Consider the following 16,899-nt stretch of genomic DNA (forward strand, 5'->3'; position numbering starts at 1 on the left):
CAGAATCCAAAGTTAACTCAATTAAATGAGCACAGAGCACCAGGGGTTGCAATGTTCACTTTTCATCTCTCTATTGCAATCGTGAATGGCTTACTGCTTATATCATATAAAGGTGGGTTTTTTTATTATTATTATTGTTGGGTTTCCCCCCCCCCCCTATCACGGAATATTAGTTTTTTTTTTTAAGTTGAACAACTTTTTTTTTCTTTTTTTTTCTTCTTAACAGTGGTCCAACAGGGCTGGATCACAAAAGAAATCCAACAAAATGCAATAGAAAGTTAACTAACATGCAGATGATTGACCTGTGAATCTGCTCGAATTTCATCAATTTAAATCTTTTATGATTGTATCTTCGATACTGTAGTCTTACGACATTGTTTTAAATAAGACGGTCGGACAAACGAGATAGGGTATAAAGATTATTTGTACAAGTATAATGGTAGCAAAAATCACAGCAAAGCCAACTTTCAAAGGAGTACATGATTTAATGATACATTTATCGGGTGACACCGTACAGTAATCTTATTATCAATCAATAAATTATATGGTTATATACATGAATGATTGATAGCAATAACACACACTCACACTTTGTATATAAAGCAAGTGATTCGATTGTAAATCTGTTCACAGTAGCAACAATTCACAATATATAGTTACAGAGAGCACTCTCAATGTTTGTTTCAAAAAACAATTCAACAAAATCGAAGGTCATTAACATACATGTACATATATTGGACAGTTTGGTGGCAAATTTTCATAATATACATTGGTCTATTGAAACAATAACATCAAATTCATTATTAAATAAAAAGGTTAGCAATAACATTGTCATAAACAATCAAAACCTTGTTTTATTGTAATTGGACAAGGGAGGAAATTATCTTAAATATATATATTGAAGGGAAAAGTCACTTTGGTTTGTTTTTTCCACTTTGGAAACTTTCGCAACTACCTAACCCATTTTTCTCACAACATAATCAGCAATGTCCCCAATACACAATGGTGAACTTAACTGATCAAGTACAAGAAGGTGAAGACAAAACATTAGGATAAGGATTCTGAAGATATATACACAATAACTGACATTTCGTGAAATAAAAAGAGCACTTTTCAAAAAGCACTGTGGATTCATCATTTATAACTGCAATTACTTTTCTAGTACAAGGGTGAAGTTTTTAATCAGTGTTTTGGTGTACATACATAGATGTACAAAAAGTGATTTTTTTTTTACATATTTTTGTTTTCAATTCATCAAATCAATAGGCTTAACTAAACAAGAGATCCCAGAGGGATCTTGGCGCCCACCAAAGAATGATCTATGTCTGACAATGGAAAGAGGGATCTTTTCTCTGCTTTTCAAACTTTTGCAAACATACTATATATAAAATTTGAGACAGATCGCTTCAGTACTGCCTGAGAAACAGCAGTAACAAACTTCAACTATCAAAATCCAAGATGGCTCCTTGGCAGCCATCTTGATGATTGATCGGTCCCAAATCGAAATATGCACAACTAGGGCCCTAGGGGAACCTATATATGAAATTTGAGACAGATTCATTCAATACTTTCTGAGAAATAGCGATAACAATCTTAACTATCAAAATCCAAGATGGCAGCCTGGCGGCCATTTTGTTGACTGATCGATCCAAAAACGCATTATGTACAACTAGAGCCCTAGGGGCACCTACATATGAAATTTGAGAAAGATCCCTTCAGTACTTTGTGAGATATAGCGATAACAATCTTTAACTATCAAAATCCAAGATGGCTGCCTGGCGGCCATCCTGTTGACCGATCGGTCCCAAAACGCAACATGCACAACTAGGACCCTAGGGGAACCTATATATAAAATTTGAGACAGATCCCTTCAGTACTTTCTGAGAAATAGCGACAACAAACTTTAACTATCAAAATCCAAGATGGCTGCCTGGCGGCCATCTTGTTGACCGATTGGTCCCAAAACGCAACATGCACAACTAGGACCCTAGGGGAACCTATATATAAAATTTGAGACAGATCCCTTCAGTACTTTCTGAGAAATAGCGACAACAAACTTTAACTATCAAAATCCAAGATGGCTGCCTGGCGGCCATCTTGTTGACCGATTGGTCCCAAAATGCAATATGCACAACTAGGGCCCTAGGGGAACCTACATATGAAATTTGAGACAGATCCCTTCAGTACTTTCTGAGAAATAGCGATAACAAACTTTAAGTATCAAAATCCAAGATGGCTGCCTGGCGGCCATCTTGTTGACCGATTGGTCCCAAAATTCAATATGCACAACTAGGGCCCTAGGGGAACCTACATATGAAATACGAGACAGATCCCTTCAGTACTTTCTGAGAAATAGCGATAACAAGAATTGTTAACGGACGGACGGACGGACGGACGGAAGGACGGACGGACGGACGGACGGACGGAAGGACGGACGGAAGGACGGACGACGGACCACGGACAAAAAGCGATTTGAATAGCCCACCATCTGATGATGGTGGGCTAAAAAATGCCTCCATAAGGGCATTTTTGGAATAGGCATTGAACATACAGAAACAGTAGAAGGCAAACATTTCTCAATAATAAACAAGTTTATCAACAGAGCACATTTCAACAATCATGTTACATGTTCAGAGGTCAAAACGTCAAATTATACAAAAATTCACACTACACCTGATAAAGAGCACACTGCATTAACATATACATGTATGTGTATTATATGTGAACACAGTTTTAAAGTTGGCATAGAATTTCAATACATTGGTCATGGAATTAGATGAAAGTTTGTATGTAATTAAGCCATCCAGTTTATGATTCCCTGGTGTTCTTGTGATGTACCAGTCATTTGTCATGTATCTTCAAAGGAATGCAATACGCAATTTCCACAATTTTTGTAAAAAATAAGTCTACAACTCATTCAAAGTCCCAAAATTTGAAAAGAACACATGCAGTGCTTAAAACAAATACAGCAATACTTATCAAATGAATAAAAGTTTCTAGTAAATATGAATACTTTATACTTAAAAATACATCTATTTTCAATGATCAAACTTAAATTACACACACAAACAGATCTCCCCAACACTAATGTCATGACAAGAATTCCTGCTGAAGAAATACAATTTACTTTCATGTCTAACTTTTGAGCAAAACATCTTCGGTTGTTTCGTTTTTCATCTCATTAACTGTCCCTGCTGTAACAATGCAAGGTAATATCCCTAATCAAAGCCATTGTATTTCTACCAGCAAAGTATCTTGTCTGTTTCATCAGTGTGAAATAGATCCAGACTTAGCTTGCATTGTCATGTGCATTAAATAAAGTTCTTGATCACTCATGAACTTTAATATGGAAATTTGAGATGTAGAAGTTTACACAATCAGACCTTAATACACCAGCAGTTTCAGGAATCAAACATTTCTTACATCTCATTCATGTGCTGGACTTGAAAACAAAATTTTACAATACCATAACATACACATGTATACACTGTTGAATGAAAGAAATATTTGCAATTATCTCCCATCTTTTGTGCAATATTTTTTTTAAATTTCTTTCCTTTTAATCCAAAACATTTTCTCAAAGAAGTCAGTCAATTTTCTATAACTATTATCTGAGAATTGATGTATCTATGTACAATTTTGAATAAAAAATTATTGATATTGAGTGTGATGTTAACTCTAATCTAACTCCAATGTACTTTTTGACAGTCATCTCAATTTTAAATTTTTAAGGAAAACAAAAAAGGAAATATATTAACAAGAAACTTTACTTTAATCAGTGTATATTAATGTCAGTAATTTATTCACTTTATAGCGAAACATTTCTCAAAAAAGTTGTACATTTTCCACACAAGCAAAAGTGTAAGTGTGTATCTTATATTTACTCGTCATACCTAAATGGTGAATAATACAATGTTCAAGCATCTGAATAGTAGATCTATTTTTTAATATATAAAATTGGCGAAAGGTAAGATGGATACATGTTTAAATCAACTGTAGATTATGAACTATTTGAACGTTTAGTCACATGCCCATTTACAACCTCTGCTATATTACATTAATACCTGCTCACAAAACTTGTATACCTTATACAATTACAAGCAATTCATTCTAGTGGCATTCAGTCAAGAAAAAAAAGGTCATGAAAATCAAAACTCTTTAGTATTACAAGCACTAGTACTATTATAACAACATTTCATCAAAATCAAATATGAAATCAAAATTGTGAATTTATACCAAAATTCTCAATAATTCAAGATCAAACACAAATCTATTTTTTTCTAATCTTAATAAAGATCTTGGACCATGTTAACCAGTTACAAGCATACACATACAAATGATTCAATTTTTCTTTGTGAAGATCAAGACAATATACACATGGACAGATAAGGCAGGAGAAATGGAATGCTGCTTAAAGCATAACTTGTTACAAGCTTCACTAGTACTGTTCACATACGAACACATAGTCCTCAAACAAATGATGAAAGTGATTTCATGTGTCGAATACACTCATGAAGGAGTACCTATATATAAAGGAATACAAAACACATTGCATGTCTTCAATTGGAAAGGCATTAAAAAAAGTTTTTTGATGATTGTCCATCATAAATATATGTTTTGACAATTTTTCATATTTGGTCTAACACTATCTGTCAGTTGCTTGCTGTATTTAAAATTTCCAAGATAATTTTGGCATCTTTTTACATCAAACAGATACATTAAGATTTCCATAGAGGAAAAAGAAACACCTTTTCATCAATGATTTGGAACAAATAATTTTCTTTCTGGTTACAAAGTCATAACATAGCCTTTCTGTTAATCTGCATAATCCAATCTAATAGTAAATTTAATATAAAACTTGACAGGACATTTTCAGTACATCTGTACATGACTGTGACATGTGCACCAACTGTGATATGAAGCATATATGATTATGTACAATGATGATGATTAAGATGTTGGCAACCTAACTTTATGCCTATAACTTCTGCACTATCACACCCGGCCGGCAATAGAATTGTGATGCCATATTACCATGCAGGAGATTCCGTGCAATGGGGTAGTTTTTGTGGTAAATTTGGTGTGGACTTGTTGACCGCAAGCATGATGATGATTCTTGGTCTTGTTGAACATAAGATACCGGAGAGTCTCTATTGGAACATTCGGATTTTGAGTCTTTCTCACTTTCCTCCGAGTCATGTGGAATGATAACTCTTTCTTCACAACGTCTATTGGTAACATCGTGGGGCACTTGTAGTTCATCGCCTTCCAGATGGCGAATAGCTTCTACAATTGTTTCTAGGTTCCTGCGTGACATTGATTCTGACATTGGACTTTCACACTCAGACTTCATTATGTGTCCATGGCGCTCCTCTTCAATTTGTTCCATGTAAATCTGAAATGAATTTTAACAAATTTCAGTAAACCATATAATACATATTCAGGCATAAATGTATTGTTCTTCAATTCTTATGAAACATGTAACATAAAATATTTACAAGTTCCACGTCATTGTTTAGTATTATAATTGATACCGTTGTAATTACAAATCGTTGATCAATACGATTAATCTGGTACAATATGTATGCTGTACCCATACCTGAGCCAAAGTCCGGCTTGCTAAACAAATGAACTACTTAACCACTGAGGAGGTGATAAAATGATTTTTTAGGCAAGGCAATTCACCTAATAAGGTAAACACTAAACACACTACTGTCAGCGATTTGAGCAGTTCTAGACAAAAGTTGCATTACTCTACGAGCAAGAGACAGGGTTCGGCATACAAGATGTTCAACCACAATGTATAATGGTGGACAGACAGCAAGTTTGAACATTACACACGCATTTCATCACCATGGGATTTTCTGGCATATCACAACAAAATTGACTGATCTAATTTCCATTAAAACTGGGTTTTTCCGATATATGTACAAATTTTAATGTTTTCTTAGACTGAATTGTCCCTTTAAGTTGAAACTACTCATGCCTAATCGCATGTTTTCTCTCAGAAAATATCTGTTAACACCAACAAGTCAAATGAACCTATAGATAGCATTCTACAATCTCGTTAAAGTATTTAAATCAAGTTATACATTTCAAATATCTCTTTACTATTACATAACACAACTGGTTTCGAACTACCACATATTAAACTGATCTGACCAAAATAACTAGCAAATCCCTTACCATTTTATCCTTTTGAATTTGAACCTGCATGTTGACTCGTGAGGCCAAATGTCGGATTCTCTCTTGGGCCTCTCTCTCCTCAAGTATCATACGCAGCTGACGTTCTTGTTCAAGTTGACATTTTAGTTCCATCATTTCTCTCTTGATGTCCTCCAAGGCATCATAATCAGCAGAAATACCTTCATCTGATGATTCTGTAATATTCAAGAAATGAAATCAATAATAATTCAATTGAAAATATTTTGGGGGATTCTTGTCTCTATTTTTTTGCTGAAACTACGAAATGAGAGAGATAAAGCTAGAAAAACAAATCCCTCATGCAGGTGATGCCACCTCCATATGAAGGCAGGATACCAGGGTATATATTGCGAAGTACATAAATGAAAAGTATTTTTTATTATTTCAATTAACCTTCTTACTTATTTGCATCCTACAATGCAAACAAACAGCAAATTAGAAGGTATAAACAATTTGTAACTCTTAATATTTCAATAAAATTTTCTTACCAGTATCTCGCTTCTTTCGCTTTGGAGGAGGCGAATCATGATACACAGCCTCCAGTAACCTCTCGCCAGTGTCAAAATCACTCAAAATACGCTTCAAATGGGTGTTCTGAGCAATCAACTTGGACTTGTCTTGTTCTAATGCTTGAATGTAATCAGTCGTTTGTTGTAAAATTGCAGCCTGCAGAAGAAAGAATTTTCATTAGTTTACTTTTCACAGGTCTAAATGGGTTTCAGAAATTTCTGTTATAAACAAATTTGAAATTTTATTGTGTGTGCGCATTGACTGCATTCCCAAACAATATGGCTAGAGGTAGTCTACCTCTTCCAAGGACTCCAAATTTGATCACTTCTATTCATAGTTTTGGTTGAATTTCGTCCCTATTGTGTCTATATGTAGACTATTAAATTGGTTGTATCACAATTTAATAGTGTCCTAGGGTGGGGTTGATGTTTCTCTGGAATAACCCATACAAGTAAGCTTAGTATAATCTAACATTGGTGTATATAATCAATGTGCAGTTTGTGTTGATTCCATGTTTGTGTATTACAACTAATCTAAGCCTCTTATAATATGACAGTAGACTGGGCAACCAGCCAGTCGGTCAACATTCCTGCAGACTGACCTCGCCAGGTCAAATCTATTAGATGACCAGTACGTACTGACATCACAGAAATCCAGCCAGGCAGAAGCTGCAGCCAGCTAACTTCCCAATAACAATCAAGCTTTATGTATATTCCCTTGTACAGGATAACGCCAAATGACTTTGGATGTATCATTCATAGATCATGATCAGGCATTGTTTATACTGCTATTAATGACAAACAAAACCCAATGCTAGATAATAAATATGGTGTTGACTGGTCTACAGTATACAAATGATTCACAGCCTAACAAAACACTAGATGCTCCCGCTTTAGTCTAGACAAGAAGATTAATTTTGCCACTTGGTGCACTAGCTAGCCACACTTGGCAACACATCCAGTGATATTGGCACAACGCCAAGTCTCTTGAACTTGAACTCCACAATACATCAGCTCATTTCTGATGATAACTATTGACAATTAATGTGCAGGTGTGATGTCAACTATTTGATTTTAAGAAATCATTAACAAATTTACTTTAACTTAAAACGATATGATTCCCTGGAAATATATTTGTAAAAAAAATATCATACCTTGCTTAATTTTTCTCCATCATGATGGGGTATAAGTGTTTTCAATGATTGAAATCCAGCATTTATGCTCTGCATTCTACGGCGCTCATTACTGTTGGCAATTTCACGCCTCATCTTCTTTTCTTTTTCAAGCTGTGGGGGTGGTGATAGGTCACGGTGTCTGAAAAAATCATCAATGCATCCATACAAACTAGAGCTGGTTTGTAATTTACCAGGAACAATAGTGATTGTTCTTGTTTTTTTTTTTCTTTTTAAGTAATACAACTTACAAGACATTACTTATTAATTAAGTCATCTAGAGGCTTATTGAAAGTGGGTTATAAATTATGACTATAAGAATAGTGTTAAGTTCTGCTTCACCTGTTAAAATATTATTACAGATGCTCCACCGCTGACAGACAGTGTTTTTCCTGCCTATATATTTGGGGCCGAAATAAGGCCCCATTCCCAATTGTATTTCTTGTTATTTTTTCCCAAATCTATGTCTAAATTTCTCAAATCAGTGAGTTGATGCGTATTTTGTGCGACGAAACTAATTTTTTTTTTAGGAAATCCCAAGTCTAAATGTCGTATTTTAGTAACCATTTTTACACTTGATTCTTAGAGAAGCACAATTGTCTATTCTGCCTTTTCCAAAATTTCCATAAACACCGTTCAAATTTTTCATTTCCTACTTTCATCGCACAAAATTTTCCCAATTTTCACCAGGTGGCAATTTCCCAAAATACCCAGGAAAAACACTGACAGAGCAAAAATCATATTCGTCATTTGAACATTAATTGGTGTCTTATCGTATATATATATGCCTAATTAACTCAAAAAACATATAAAATAATTTATTTCGCCTTTGGTGCATGCGCAATCAGTACTTCATTCCATATATATAGGATATAGTGTCACGAAATTTTTTCGGGATGCAATTAATTATTTTTCATATTTTTAACTTGAAGTAAAATTAGAAGCTCAAACTTTTCAGTGGTGGTAATGGTGTAAAGTAAGTAACTTTTATAACTGAAGAAATATACTTAATCGTCTGCTTCTGATTTTCATAGTGAAAAAATACCATTTGTCAGCGGTGGAGCATCTTTAAGCATTAAACTATCTTCCTATATATGGCATCTATGGTCTATATATAGATGCCATAGGAAGATAGTTTATTACTTATATATTTGTATTATCAACTCATTTTAGGGTTTCTGCATTAACATCATTTAAGCTAGACCAGGAAAACAGTTTATCCATGGTGATTTCATCCACAAGATGTAATCAGCCATTTTCACGATGATCAGTTGACGTCACCACGTCATCATTAGTGACGTCATAATGATCACGCTTTGGGTGTCAGTTATACCGTCATATACTTCGAATTCACTTTACCTAGGTAAGTTCATATAGTAGAAGTGACGTGTAAGTAAATGTAAATATTTTAAAATAACCTAATATAAAAGTATGATTTACAAACATTGTGGCTAATGAAGAAAAGAGGTGCAAAACTGTAATTATCTTCTTGTTTTAATAAAATCATTTCATTAAAATAACTATTACTACTGGACACAAGTTTATAAAATATTCCTTGACTAGGTGAGGTAGCCGAATCGGCAGGGCGCCCGGACCATTGATTGGACGTATTGAATCACTGTCTCCACTATTATCTATTGCTACAATTATAACTAAGCCAATTCAAAAATTGCCCAAAATACTTTCAAATCTGCCATAAAGAATTATCAAAGCATAAAATTGAAAGTTTAAATCTAAGGTCTAATGTTAAACATATACACTGCATATGAAATAAACTATCTTCCTATAGATGGTATCTATGGTCTATATATATAGATGACAGCTTTGCAGACAATTTTCATAATGCGCGCTAGCGCGTTATGAGATGATTGTCTGCAAAGCTCTGGCATCTACCTATAGACCATATAGATGCCATAGAAATATAGTTTAATGCTTATATTTACATTATCAACTCATTCTAGGGTTTCTGCATTAACATCATTTAAGTTAGACCGGGCAAACCGTTTATCAACAACGATTTCATCCCCAAGACGTATTCAGCCATTTTGACGGTGATCAGTTGACGTCACCACCTAAACATTAGTGACGTCACAATGGTCACATTTTGGGTGTCAGTTATACCGTCCAGGGCTTTTTCTCACTGCTTTGGGAATGGGGCCTATGGCTTTGAATTTGGGAAAATGTGCGGAAAAAACCAGGATTTGGGAAAAATTATGATATTAAGCATAACAAATAAGAATTTTTTATTTCCAATGTATTTTATGTACTTTTCTGAAGCCAATTCACAAATACTTAAAGTCTTAACCAACTAAGCTCATGTAATATTTTTGGATAGTTTTGAAAGAAATTTCGATTTTGGAAAATTGAAGGCTTGAATTGGGAAAAATTTAGAGGTTTTGCCATGGGGAATGGGGCCGATTTTCGGCCCCAAATCATGTTGAAAAAAAGCCCTGCCGTCGCATACTTCACTTTGCCTTGGTTAGTTTATATCGTAGAAGTGACATGTAAATATTGCACAATAACCAGTTTGCAGGTTTATATAATTTTTTTTTTTTAACAAATACCCAAGTAGTCCCAACACAAATGCTTTTCACAATTCCGGACATCAATCAATTATAATCCAGAATGTCCAAAAAATATTTAAAGTAAATTGAATCTCAAGCTTGTGATAATAATCAAAGTGTGAAAGTTTCGATTCAAATGGCATTGATACGACCCATTGCACATTCTAATTTGTTTAACAGATACTTTATCAAGCGGTGGGAAGTAAATATTTTCTCATAGTCATAAAACTGATATCAAAGGCTTGATATACACCCATGAAACTATGGTTAGGTTGTAGAAAAGTTTGTCAAAATAAAATATCAATTGATGTCTACATGGAAAATTTATCAAATTTACACTATTGATATACCGACATTGTGTAGATTAAGAATAAAGAAAAACGCAAAAAAAAAGTCTTCATCCGTTGATAATATCTATTTATAGACGGTGAAAATATGCCAAAAGGTAGCCAACCTATGACTGACTGTGTACACGAACAGCTGATTCAACAGATACACATCACAATCACCTGACTTGCACACAAGCACGGGACTCGTGAGACGGCCAGATAACCAGATTACACAGTTTGAAAATATTACACATAAACATACTATGTCAATAAATAGGTCTAATATCAGCAATGTCCCCCTATATCAAATAAAATAATTCCCGGTCACCCACTGAATTACTTCTACACTAGTAATGAAAGCATGCATGACGGAATATTTAACTACGCCTACTTCGTAAAAAGTATGTTGGCACGGTGCCAAGTATATAAGCCGGCCATATGGAAGATATGTCTTGTAAGTATTATTGAAAAACAAGGCGAATCAAAGTATTTCGCTACACCAAAGTCAAAAGACATATAAAATGATCATTTGAGTTCCATTTGTGCCCATTAAATTGACAAAATTAAAGGAAACAAGCGTTGATTGGCGTTTTGTATCGTGTGGAGGAGTTAGCTGCCCTTTGTTTTCATGAGTACCATGTGATCGAGGCAACCCGGACAACTGCTAATATTTCATCAAAGTTCTCAAAAATAAAGCAATGCAAAGATAAAAGTAATATGCATTACATAACTTGATATGATGTTAAATCATATTGTGATAGTCATATACAGATGCAAATCAAAATAAAGAAATAATTCACGAAACAAGGTGGGTTACTCACAGCTACGATAATGTTTATATTCTGCAAGCGTGCGTACGGAGCGTTACAACTCACCTCCCAAAGTCTGTCGTATAATCCTCCTCTCGGATGCGATAATCAGTTAACATTTTCCTTCTCTCACTGCCTCTATGATATACTGACATCTTCAAATAAAACTTGTATCGTCGTAATTCCAAAAATAAATAATATTTACAGTTGTATTACAGATTTACGATCAGGTTGTCGTAGCCCTTGAAGAATGAGTAATAATTGGCGGGAAACAGCTGTTGGTCGATTCACGACAAGAAGGTAGTGCCCGCGTCGCGTGCCAATATTTAAAATTGACATCTTATATGATAATTTTTACATGGCATCATATATAAGAGATAATTTTAAAACATATTTAGTCCTTATCTATCTTAAGATTTCGTTATAAACTAGAATTTGTTCATGAAACATGACAGATTATTTTTCTACGCGTATTACTACTACTTTCCCAAGCCAGTTTACCACCCCGTTGGCAAGACGCGGGAAACAAATCAACAGCTGTTTGGCAGCGAGCCAGAATTATAGGTAGGGAGAATTTAGCAAAATGATGGAGACTTTTTTCAAAATTTTATTATAATAATGACATCTTAGATTCTCTGGTTAAATTGTTTGGGACAAAAACAACAAATAGATATTTTGTTGCAATGTAAGTTGGCAATTTATAAGTAATGCATACAGAATTTTACGCCCAATATCGCAGACTATCTTAACTTCTTAACTTGAGGCTACTATGTCTGGAATGTAGACTGCTCTATGACATTACCTTATTCGTCGTTCCTAAATATAGTAGTCAATCAGCTGAGCGAGTTCACCCTTACACATTCTTTAGGTCAAGGACATGCTAACCGGCTTCGATAGCGTTTGTTTGCAAACAGAGAAGACTCAGTCGGTGCAAGTTTGGGGGAGTGGTTTGGTAGTTTTAACATCATGACATACAGAAATTTAATAGGATTACAGTTATTTCACTATCTGTATTTCACGTGTAGAAACTATAAGGTTTTGCAAGCCTTACACTTGAAGTTTAGAGATAAAAAAAGCCAATAAACTAAGTCGAAGTTTCATAGATTCGACTAAATCCATATTAGAAATACAGTCACATTTCACAGGAAATGACTGTTAGCTTAAAATAATATCTAGAGTTCACCGATATTTTAATGCCCGGATGTAAATAAATTGAGGTTTACTAGCTATCGACCCGACCGCACACACAGGTGCGTAGGCGTCTAGACTTTTATGTGATAACGCTTGTATATTACTTTCTAGAACTTTCCTCATTATTGTCACGAACAAATATTGGAGATTTCAAGTAAATGACTGAAAAAATGATCTTGATGAAGGATATTATCCCATGAACGAAGGATTATGTCAAGAGATAAAAAATATAGACCTAATCGATTGCGGAATACATTGACCTACATTTTAATGAACGTTCACCGCTCACATGCCTACACTTGTCGAATGTCAGACGCACCTAAACCTGTTTGACCCCGAACGACCTGACCCCGAGAACGATCCGCATATGCTACAACGGACTATTTCATTTTCAATGCATTGGGAAATATCACAATTAGATAGTCCCGTTGGCAGTAAATCAGTTATATTACCATATCGGAATTTGGCTATTTGGCGTACAGAACTTATATAGTATGCACTTGCATGCTTCGGGATATATTTTTTTTCATATAGCAAAAATAAATAAATATTTTGAAAGGAAATAATGACGTTATTTAAAACTTATGAAAGCAATATTGATTGCGCATTTTGAAAATTTTATTATAAGTAGCTAAAACAAATTTTCTGCTTCATAAAGAATTGGTTAACCGTGTATACACGTAAGCATATGATCAATGACTCAATTCACCTATCCAAACTTAACCTACTTATAATTGAAGTTCATGCAGGACGTGTCCTATTTTGCGATGAAATATAATTCAGCCAGGCTGTATGTTAATATTTTCACTAACAACGAGAGGTAAATTCAAATTTAGGTTATCAAGATTAAAGCACAGCTGTATGGGGAGATATATAGTCAGGAGACACAGTCCGTATATATATGTACGTGTGAATATATTTACTCTAAGTCTAAACGGCAAGTACGGTTAATAGTCATATCAGCTGTGAGGGATTCGTCTAATGTGTACGTAGGATTCAAAATTTACATAGGAATGTTGTTCACGGTCGAATGCAAGTAGCTGAATGAACTCGGATTTGAACCCCATGTCGATTTCGCATATCACTACACATGGCCTAGATTTACATCAAGAGATGAATGGTCTGGTATTTCCGTACGTAGTGTGCTCTGCAATGATTGGTTGAAAAAACACTAGTTTACTACTCTGTGAAGAGTTTGTGAAGAGTACGTTTTCTATAAGTCACGTTCAGTTTTAGAATATCAGACTCGCTCCGATTTTTGAACTTTGATTGTGTTCACTAGCTCCAACTAACTGTGTTCAGTTAGCTTCAAGAACCTTTGCTTATTAAAAAGAATTAACCGAAAAAAATCCATACATCATCTTTACAGCTGATTAAAATACAGATCTGCATGCATTATAGCGTACAGTATGTATAGTGAAGATATTGTATCTTATAATCTAAGTGTAGATCTATATGTGAAGACTTATTTAATGTACTCAGAATGTAATTGTGAAGTTCGAGATCTGTATTCTAATGATATAATAGAAAGTGCTATTATTATGTCTCAGTCAACTACAGAACACCAGCAAAATCCCAACTTTAAAAGATCCAGGGGGATATCGATGGTTTACGAATCCATAAAAGGAAACCCATCACATCAAATGTCGGTTAATGAATCACCTGCGAACCAAACTAACATCCTGAGAGTAAAACAACTGGTCCGAGAAAGGATGAGAAACATGGACAAACCATTGAAACAGGTCTCCCAGGGAAATTCAGGGATTTACCAGCGCGGTCTTTCATGAAATTCAGGGATGTACCAACGGCTACGCGGTCTCCCTTCAAAACATATTCTAGCTGGCCCTGATGCTCTACAAGACAAAAGCTTCAACTGTGGAGAGAATTAAGCGTATCAACATTACAGGAAACTTAAATATGCTCCATCGCCGACAGAGCATAAATGATATTCATCATTTGAACAATCGTGTATATATATGTCTAATTTTTAGCCCTTGGTGCATGCGCAATCAGTACTTCATTCCATATAGGATATAGTGACACGGAATTTTTTCGGGATGCAATTAATTATTTTTCATATTTTTAACTTGAAGTAAAATTAGAAGCTCAAACTTTTTAATGGTGGTAATGGCGTAAAGTAAGTAACTTTTGTAACTTAAGTTAAAATACAAAATCGGCCGCTGCTGTTTTTGATAGTGAAAAAAACCCATTTGACAGCAGTGAAGCTTCTTTAAAAGTCCTTTCCAAATTGAAGAACACTTAAGGAGCTAAAGAGGCCGAAAATGTGCGGCTAGCAGCCGTAGTAATACGCACTGGCAGGAAGTGGTCAGCTTCTAAGGCAGTCATCGAAGCAGAGAGCCCATCCTCGATACTCCAGGGGTTCCGACCACTTACGATCTCTACACCCCTGGGCTATCTCATAGTGAAATTGATAGCAACAGAACAGAACAGATAATTTAGTCATTCGATGTACATCAAAAGAGCCGTATAACAGTACACTGTGGTTGACCGTGTTGAAGTTGGGCATCGCTCTCTCTATAGTCTTCAAAGGAAATATTTGCTGGTCTGTGATTGGTCCAATGTTTTGCGGTGAGCTGCCTTCAATTTCACTATGAGATAGTCCAGGGGTGTAGAGATCGTAAGTGATCGGAACCCCTGGAGTATCGAGGATGCAGAGAGCCCGCTAAGACACAGAGGTATCGTTGAGAGATGATTTAGCAGAAAGGCGAAGAGTGATACAGAATGAAATACTAAACAAGGAAGAACGAAAGAGATTTTTTTTCCGGATATTGTCCCTACCAACCGGATATGGTTACCAGGAACAAAGAAAATCGTCACCATCGAGCCAACAGTCCCATGGGAGGAAAGGTGTAGTGGGCCCATGAAAGAAAGAGGAAAAAGTATGAGACACTGCTGCTGGAATGTAGGGAACGCGCCTAGCAGACATGGAGCTACATATACCATGTTGAGGTGGGATGCAGAGGCTTCCCGCACAGTCTGTGTGGAGAATGCTATCTGATGAGGGATGACCTCGGCTGAGGACGTCGGGGGTGCAGCAGCATAACACTACAACTGTATATAGGTAATCGCTGAGAGATGATGTAGCAGAAAGGCGAATGGTGGTACAGAAGGAAATATTAAGCAAGGAAAATGAAATAAGGCAGACCAAAGCAGTGGAACTGGGCGTCCAGGAGGCTGGAAAAATGTGGGATACAGGACCGACAATGTTATCCCGGCCAGAAATATGGAAATACTCTCAATATTCCAACTGCATCTTCTCCTCCAATCTGTGTATGATGACACATGATACGTTGTAGAGGTCTCAGATTGTCCTCTTTGTGGGAAGAGAGGAAGTCTTCAACACATGACCACCTCATATCACGTGACGTTTACACAGTGGAGATATACATCGCGCCATTGAAACATTTTAAACCATAACAGGATGCTGGCAGATGTTTTGTAAAAAAAAGAGCGGAATACACAGGTTCGAGCTTCCCCTTTTTTCACGAATCTTATCTGTGTGTACATGGATAATTATATAGGACCACTCAACCAAGTCATATCGTTAGGGGACAATGTAGCAGACAGGTGAAGGGTAGGAACAGCAGGAAATACGAAGTAGCGAAGAAGAAAGAAGGCACACCGACGCAGTGGAACTGGACTTTCTGCTACATCGTCCCCATATGTATATGTATATCGGTTCAGTCCAACTTCGCTAACCAAGGGTAATTAAGTACGATTCTCTCCATAAAACACTTGGCAGATCCCACATCAAACATGATCATGCTTTCAAATTTTGATTGGATGCGGCTACGTTCAGCCGACCAATGGAAACGCGCTGTCTATATATCAATAATACTGAACTGAAGTGATAGTGAGCATTGAGGCATGCTATGCCTGCCTGTCAACAGTAGCTTCCAGCGAAGTCAAGAAGTGGATATTTACTATTAAATCAATTATTAAATGTTTTAGATCAAGTACTTGGATACGTTGCTCTCCAAACAGTTAGGGAAAGTACGGTGATCCAACAGGTGGTACAGTGCGGGATCTTCAATTTTGACGCGAGATCCGCCATGGGTTTCAATAGGAGCATCGTACTGAATACCCTTGGCTAGCGAAGT

General features: G+C 35.8%; 1 protein-coding gene across 1 annotated transcript; it reads right to left on the reverse strand.

Moving 5' to 3' along the window:
- Nucleotides 1-465: 465 nt before the first annotated feature.
- LOC138328263 (transcription factor AP-4-like) lies at nt 466-11,872 on the reverse strand. The gene is made up of 5 exons (XM_069274980.1): nt 11,654-11,872; nt 7,868-8,027; nt 6,693-6,870; nt 6,187-6,380; nt 466-5,395 (listed from the first exon to the last, which is right to left on the reverse strand). Exons 1-5 carry the CDS (start codon nt 11,740-11,742, stop codon nt 4,979-4,981), a joined length of 1,038 nt encoding a protein of 345 aa, XP_069131081.1. The 5' UTR covers nt 11,743-11,872; the 3' UTR covers nt 466-4,978.
- Between the last annotated feature and the right edge of the window lie 5,027 nt (nt 11,873-16,899).

The sequence above is a fragment of the Argopecten irradians genome, chromosome 7, assembly GCF_041381155.1.
Source record: "Argopecten irradians isolate NY chromosome 7, Ai_NY, whole genome shotgun sequence".
In the NCBI taxonomy this organism is placed as follows: Eukaryota; Metazoa; Mollusca; class Bivalvia; order Pectinida; family Pectinidae; genus Argopecten; species Argopecten irradians.

Excerpts from the sequence above, each read along its gene's own strand:
- LOC138328263 (XM_069274980.1), bottom strand. The coding sequence starts at position 11,742 with ATGTCAGTATATCATAGAGGCAGTGAGAGAAGGAAAATGTTAACTGAT. Across the intron at positions 6,871-7,867 it reads ATGGAGAAAAATTAAGCAAG|GCTGCAATTTTACAACAAAC; the intron begins GTATGATATTTT and ends TTTCTTCTGCAG. Across the intron at positions 5,396-6,186 it reads AAATTCAAAAGGATAAAATG|ATTTACATGGAACAAATTGA; the intron begins GTAAGGGATTTG and ends AATTCATTTCAG.